Genomic DNA, 7,898 nt, shown 5'->3' with positions numbered 1-7,898 from the left:
TTGATTACCGAACGCATGACTTGACTTGAAAGTCTGTTGAATTTAGAATTTCAAGTTAAGTTGACATTTCAGAGAGTGGCATCTTTGCTCTCTCCCTTTATTTTGACATTTCAGAGAGTGACAGCTCAGTTATTTCGCGCGCTTTTTTGATAGCACGCTTCATTTCATTTTCATCATTTCATTTTCATAATCTCATTTAATTTTCTATATTTAATTTGCCATTTGATAAATAATCCGAATAAACACAATGAATGATGAAAAATTAATAGAAGAAGTGCGGGCGCGTGAAATTTTATATAACAAGGCCTGCGTAGGCTACCGAGTGCCGAGCCGGAAGAGGGACGCGTTGGTAAGCGTGGCGAAGGAGCTAGGTGCTACTGGTAAGTAATTGTTATTAACAATTTATTTATTAGATTGTAATATATTTTGTATATATATATATGTGTAGATGTTAATAGTTTAAGTTGTGTTTATTTTACAGAAGAGCAGTGCTCGAAGAGGTGACTGACTCTAAGGGAAAGATTCAGTAAGGTGGTAAGGAAAATGGAGGCACCATCAGGAAGTAGGGCGAGTAACGCCGAAACCTGGCCATTGTTCGATAATATGAGCTTTTTAAAACTATATATACGGCCCAGACCGTAAGTTAATATTTTTTTAATATTTTATACGTATTAAATATTTATTTCCCTTTTACAGAAATCGTTGCACCACAAACATTTTAGATGATATGTTTTCGCAGGAGCTGTTGAAGCCAATTAGTTCTCAGACTAATTTATCGTCGCCTTCGGAGTTGTCGTTTTCAACTCCGATCCGGAAAAGAGTAAAGAAAACAAGTAAGGAAGGGCTAAGTTCGGGTGTAACCGAACATTTTATACTCTCGCAATTTATTGATGTAATTTTATAAAGACAACACAATTCGACCCATATATTCGGCATAAAGTTCAATAGAATAACGAAAATCATCATAAATAGTATATGGGGACTGAGGTAATTCCTAAACCGATTTCACTCGTTTTCACCACCAAGATACAATGTATCGAAGACTATACGATCACTTAATTTAATATTACTTATAATTAGGTATATAGGATCTGGGGGAAGTTATGACCCGATTTTTACCATTTCAGGTGCAGAGAGAAACTGTTATAAGAAAAAAATTCAGAGGGAATGAATTACATTAAAATATCTGAGGGATTTACCTATATTTTCGGTGAAAAATTAACCTTAGGCACTGAGTTCTTCATGTTTGATATCAGGGGCCTTGAAAAGTCATGGTCCGATTTTGACAATTTTTCCACAAGTGATGTGACAGCTCAAATACAGTATTTGTGTAAAGTTTTATTCCGCTAGCTTCATTGGTTCCTTATGAATACATTATAAAGTGAACGAATCAGATGGAATTCAAAATTGGGTTATATGGGAAGTAGACGTAGTTGTGAACCGATTTCGCCCATGTTCCACCCGTGTCATCAGGGTGTCAAGAAAGTGTTATATACCGAATTTCATTGAAATCGGTCGAATAGTTCTTGAGATATGGTTTTTGACCCATAAGTGGGCGACGCCACGCCCATTTTCCATTTTGTAAAAAAATCTCAGTGCAGCTTTCTTCTGCCATTTCTTATGTAAAATTTGGTGTTTCTGGCGTTTTTCGTTAGGGAGTTAACCCACTTTTCGTAATTTTCAACCTAACTTTTGTATGGGAGGTGGGCGTGGTTATTATCCGATTTCTTTCATTTTTGGACTGTATAAGGAAATGGCTAAAAGAAACGACTGCAGAAAGTTTGGCTTATATAGCTTTATTGGTTTGCGAGTTATATACAAAAAAACTTATTTGAGGGCGGGGTCACGCCCACTTTTCCAAAAAAATTACATCCAAATGTGCCCCTCCCTAATGGGATCCTATGTTCCAAATTTCATTTTCATAACTTTATTTATGGCTTAGTTATGACCCTGTATAGGTTTTCGGTTTCCTCCATTTTGTGGGCGTGGCAGTGGACCGATTTTGCCCATTTTCGAAAGCAACCTCCTCAGGGTGCCAAGGAACATGTGTTCCAAGTTTCATTAAGATATCTTAATTTTTACTCAAGTTATCGCTTGCACGGACAGACGGACAGACGGACAGACGGACGGACAGACATCCGGATTTCAAATCTACTCGTCATCCTGATCATTTATGTATATATAACCCCATATCTAACTCTTATATTTCTTGGTGACACAAACAACCGTTATGTGAACAAAACTATGATACTCTGTGCAACAGGTTGCGAGAGTATAACAAACAGCGATGACGACGGCTGCTTCAAAGAAGCGTGCGAGCTATACAAAAGCATGTGTGCAGAGAGGAGCAAAGGCAGCGAGGCGGTGAGGTCGTTTGGTGTTATGTTGACCTCTATCATGAACGATATGAGCGAGGTAAAACAAATGAAAGCAATACAAGTTTTAACAAATTCATTATTTGCTATTAAATCGGAACCCGAATAATTTTTTTTTAATTTTTAAATAATTTGTTTGATGTTTTATACATATATTGAATTAATATGTAAAAATGTTTAAAAGGCTTGTTACCTAGACGTTAGAAACAACGATGTATCTCATTTTTCAAAAATAGTTTTAAAATGTTTAAAACGCTTGTTACCTAGACGTAAGAAACAACAATGTACCTCATTTTTCAAAAATATTTTTAAAATGTTTAAAACGCTTGACGTTTTATACTTATATTGAATTAATATGTAAAAATGTTTAAAATACGTAAGAAACAACAATGTACCTAAATTTTCAAAAATAGTTTTAAGAATGTATTTGAAAAAAAAAATAAAACAATTTGTTTTTATAACTCTTTAATTTTGTGTCTTTGTCTTTTATTTTTTGTGTGTTATGTAGTTATGTTGGTAGTGATTTTGATAGGGAAAAATTATCCTATTTTGTATGTACATTTATTTGATTATACAGCCTAGTCTTATTTTATTTACTAATTAGATACCGTCATAATTATGATTTTGTCGGTAAATAAAATATATACATATATTTTCGTAATAAACTTTACTATACAGAATTCATTTGCCATATGCCTGTGTAATCTTCCTAATACAGATAATTACCATCTTTTTCAGTAAATAAAACAATATTTATAGATATATCTATGGTGTATACGTATGACACAGGTATACTTACGTGCGGAATTATAACCAGTATGTGAAAGGGGCAAACACACGATATTTGTAAAACGTTATAAAAATTATTATTAGGTTTATTAAATGGAAATTCTCTTTGATGAAATACAATTGGTTTGTTACAAGTTTAATAAAATTAATGAGGGTTACTAAGATTCACCACACACATACAAAGCGCGGAAAAATATGTTACTAAGTCATGTAAACATATGGTTTAATAAAATATCATAAAAAAGTTAACGTAACAAAAAGTATAGTACTTCATACTTGGATTACAATTTTACACATTAAATACGATATAAATAAATATAAATAAAATAAATATACACTAAATACGATCTTCTTGAAATGAAACTGCTCCCTGGTTAATAACGGGTGATTTTTTTGAGGTTAGGATTTTCATGCATTAGTATTTGACAGATCACGTGGGATTTCAGACATGGTGTCAAAGAGAAAGATGCTCAGTATGCTTTGACATTTCATCATGAATAGACTTACTAACGAGCAACGCTTGCAAATCATTGAATTTTATTACCAAAATCAGTGTTCGGTTCGAAATGTGAAATCCGCTTTTTCATCGACAAATTTTGTTCAGCGATGAGGCTCATTTCTGGTTGAATGGCTACGTAAATAAGCAAAATTGCCGCATTTGGGGTGAAGAGCAACCAGAAGCCGTTCAAGAACTGCCCATGCATCCCGAAAAATGCACTGTTTGGTGTGGTTTGTACGCTGGTGGAATCATTGGACCGTATTTTTTCAAAGATGCTGTTGGACGCAACGTTACGGTGAATGGCGATCGCTATCGTTCGATGCTAACAAACTTTTTGTTGCCAAAAATGGAAGAACTGAACTTGGTTGACATGTGGTTTCAACAAGATGGCGCTACATGCCACACAGCTCGCGATTCTATGGCCATTTTGAGGGAAAACTTCGGAGAACAATTCATCTCAAGAAATGGACCCGTAAGTTGGCCACCAAGATCATGCGATTTAACGCCTTTAGACTATTTTTTGTGGGGCTACGTCAAGTCTAAAGTCTACAGAAATAAGCCAGCAACTATTCCAGCTTTGGAAGACAACATTTCCGAAGAAATTCGGGGTATTCCGGCCGAAATGCTCGAAAAAGTTGCCCAAAATTGGACTTTCCGAATGGACCACCTAAGACGCAGCCGCGGTCAACATTTAAATGAAATTATCTTCAAAAAGTAAATGTCATGAACCAATCTAACGTTTCAAATAAAGAACCGATGAGATTTTGCAAATTTTATGCGTTTTTTTTTTTAAAAAGTTATCAAGCTCTTAAAAAATCACCCTTTAAAATATTCTGCCAAAAAATCCCTTACACGGAATGCGATACAAGATGCATTGCGTCGAGTTGAACTTATTGAATGTAATGCACCTCCAACACTCTCTAAATCTTCACGCCATTCTCCCTCCAATATTCCATGGTCTGCGGTGTCTGTGTCTACAAATGTATCTGGACAATACCAACGATCATGGTCATTCAACATTTCAAAATTGTGAAGAACCAAGCAGGTTAACACAATTGTTTCGCAGTTCTTTGGGCTAAAGTCTATGACCTTTCGTAGAACACGCCATCGAGCGGTTAAAATACCAAAGCTATTTTCGATTACTCTACAAGCTCGCGATAACCGGTAATTGAAAATTGCTTTGTTTCGTGGCAGCTGTGCACCGGGGTAAGGTCGCATTAAGTTTTCCTTCAACGGTAACGCTGCGTCGGCCACAAAAAAATGTGGAAAATCTGTTGAGGATTCATTCCATAATGGAGCTCTTGGTGGTAGTGGCAATTTGTTTTCCAAGAGCGCTTTACCAAATTTAGATTGCTGAAAGACACCTAGAAATAAAATAAAAATAAGTAAATATCTATATATTACAAATCTTTTAATGTACCTCCGTCACTTTGTCCTCCATAGCTACCAATGCTGGCAGAGGTAAACGTATACCTAGCGTCGCAGGATGCCATTAAAACTATACTATAAAACTTTTTATAGTTATAAAATAACGAGCCTGAATTTTGTGGACGAACAATAGCTATATGCTTCCCGTCAATTGCTCCGACACAGTTGGGTATATTCCACAGTTTTAAAAAAATCTGCAGCAATATCTTTATATTGTGCGGTACTTGGCTCGCTAAGGTATATCGGGGACAGATGTAACCAAAGTATTTCACACGTTTCAAGTACGATATTCCGCACTGTTGTTTTGCCTAACTTATGCATCGAGGCTATGACCTCAAAAGGTGTTCCATAAGCGAGGTACCTAAAAAATATATGAGAATACAATTAAATGAATATGTTTCAAGGATTGTTTAACTTACATTAATGTTATAACCACTCGCTCCTCGACGCCAACTTGTTGTTTTGGTTTTTTTAAAAACGGACTAATTATATTTAAAAGAATATTGTACACTGTCCGATTCATCCGTGTTAAAAGAAATAGTTTTTGGTCGTCTTCTTTTAATTTTAAAAAGTTCTTCCAGAATGTTCGCTTTTACCCTTCATTACCTGTTCTTGAAGGTTTTTACTTATCAGCTCTTCCCGCTGACCGCAAGTAAATATTGAAAGCTATGAATCGGCATATTTCATCCATTCTTCTCAAGTTATTGGTCTCATAGGAACTTTTCCTCTTTGTTTACAATGAATAATGTAATTTTTGTATTTTGATTTATTTATATTATATAATACACAATTTGACCCACATATTCATCATATATATTGTATAAAATCCATTGAAAGTTGGAAACCCTAATATTAGGTTAGAAGCACCGAGGTCCTCATGTTCGATACATGGGGCCTTGAAAACCTATGGTCCGATTTCGGAGATTTTTAGAATGGGGCTTCCACACTATAAAGGTAGTATTTGTGCAAAGTTCTGCATCGATATCTTCACTAGTGCTTCCTTTAAATATTGTAAAGTTAACGATTCAGATTGTCTTCAAAGTTCTGGTATATAGGAAGTAGGCGTGGTTGTGAAGCGATTGGGCTATTTTCACAACATATCATTGGGATGTAAGAAAATTATTACAAACCAAGTTTCATTGAAATCGGTCGAGTAGTTCCTGAGATATGGTTTTTGACCCATAAGTGGGCGATGCCACACCATTTCTTATGTGAAATTTAGTGTTCCTGGCGTTTTTCGTTACTGAGTTAACTCACTTTTAGTATGTATGGGAGGTGGGCGTGGTTATTATGCGATTTCAACTATTTTCATGGTACGTAAGAGAACTGACTGCAGAAAGTTTGGTTTACATAGAATTATTGGTTTGCGAGTTATATACAAATAACCGATTTGGGGGCGGGGTCACGCCCACTTTCCCAAAAAAATTACATCCAAATGTGCCCCTTCCTAGTGCGATCTTCAATTCCAAATTTTACTTTTATAACTTTATTTATGGCTTAGTTATGACACTTTATGTGTTTTCGGTTTTCGCCATTTTGTGGGCGTGACAGTGGTCCGATTTTGCCCATTTTCGAAAGCAACCCTCTCACGGTCCCAAGGAACGTGTGTTCCAAGTTTCATCAAGATATCTCAATTTTTACTCAAGTTATCCGTTGCACGGACGGACGGACGGACGGACGGACGGACAGACAGACATTCGGATTTTGACTCGTCTCGTCACCCTGATCATTTTGATATATATAACCCTATATCTAACTCGTTTACTTTTATGACTTACAACCGTTATGTGAACAAAACTAGAATACTCTCTTAGCAACTTTTGTTGCGAGAATATAAAAACATTGACAACTCTAAGGAATGCATAACATTCACGAATTATTGAAAATTAAAAACACTTTCCCTCAACGGTCGCCCGCAATGGTTGATCAAAATGCAAACATGTTGGACATTCAAGGGACAAACTAACATTGATCTGACAAAGTTCAATTAGAGCGATTTTCCTTGCCAATTTGCGACAATGGATGGAACTTGGATACACCATGAATCCAATCGACAATCCGTTGAATGGTTGCTGCTCAGTGAAAGTTAATTCCAAAAAGTCCTAAAATATATCAGTCGGTTACCAAGGTTTTAGTCAGTGAATACCTCGAATAAAGTGTAACAATCAATAATCAATATTACTGCGAATTGTGGAATCGATCGGAGTTCAAGATTTCTCTGACTATTCCATTTTTTATTATTTTTAGAATTATGACATATGGTAACTTATACCTTAAACCGGTTAGTTGTAATTGTACCTATATTTAAACCTACTTAAAGACGTATTAATTTCGACCCCACAGTTAAGTAACAGTGCTCAACTTAAACGCTACTAACAATATTGATCGTTTCACACGTCAATATAGAAAACTAAAAATCTCATTCTATAGGCAACAATGTAGAAGACAAACTACAGCTGCCGCAGTTACTTGGCAGTTTTTGATTTTAATCTAGACATTCCAATAAACAAAAAGTAACTGCATTCAAGTGGACTTGAAAAGCAAGAGTAAAAATAAACCCTACGGCTGACAAAAATTAGGTCACATGAGACAAATACCGCAACAACAAAGCACTCAAGAAAAGGCGCGTGTATTGAAATAATATTGTGTTATTTCAGTTATTGAATTATCAAAACGCATAAAAAGTTAGACGAACATAGCTAACAAGTATCGATAGGAAGAAAAAAGACAAAGGCGAAATGGAAGAAAGAAAGAATTGGCAATCAATCAAAATGATTGCTTAATAATGCGACACAATATGATTGAAA

The 7,898-nt window shown here is 35.5% G+C and overlaps 1 protein-coding gene across 1 annotated transcript; it reads right to left on the bottom strand.

Annotated features, from left to right (window-relative positions):
- Window positions 1-4,479: 4,479 nt before the first annotated feature.
- LOC128921442 (putative nuclease HARBI1) lies at window positions 4,480-6,893 on the bottom strand. The gene is made up of 3 exons (XM_054229160.1): window positions 5,511-6,893; window positions 5,084-5,452; window positions 4,480-5,027 (listed from the first exon to the last, which is right to left on the bottom strand). The coding sequence occupies exons 2-3, from the start codon at window positions 5,154-5,156 to the stop codon at window positions 4,480-4,482; spliced, it is 621 nt and encodes a 206-aa protein (XP_054085135.1). The 5' UTR covers window positions 5,157-5,452; window positions 5,511-6,893.
- Window positions 6,894-7,898: the final 1,005 nt, after the last annotated feature.

This window comes from Zeugodacus cucurbitae, chromosome 4, assembly GCF_028554725.1.
Source record: "Zeugodacus cucurbitae isolate PBARC_wt_2022May chromosome 4, idZeuCucr1.2, whole genome shotgun sequence".
Taxonomy (NCBI): Eukaryota; Metazoa; Arthropoda; class Insecta; order Diptera; family Tephritidae; genus Zeugodacus; species Zeugodacus cucurbitae.
Note: the sequence above shows the minus strand (reverse complement) of the source record. Positions and strands in the feature narration are given on the sequence as shown.

Coding starts and splice junctions, on each gene's coding strand:
- LOC128921442 (XM_054229160.1), bottom strand. CDS start 5,156: ATGGCATCCTGCGACGCTAGGTATACGTTTACCTCTGCCAGCATTGGT. Junction 5,028..5,083: donor TGGAGGACAAAGTGACGGAG/GTACATTAAAAG, acceptor TTTTATTTCTAG/GTGTCTTTCAGCAATCTAAA.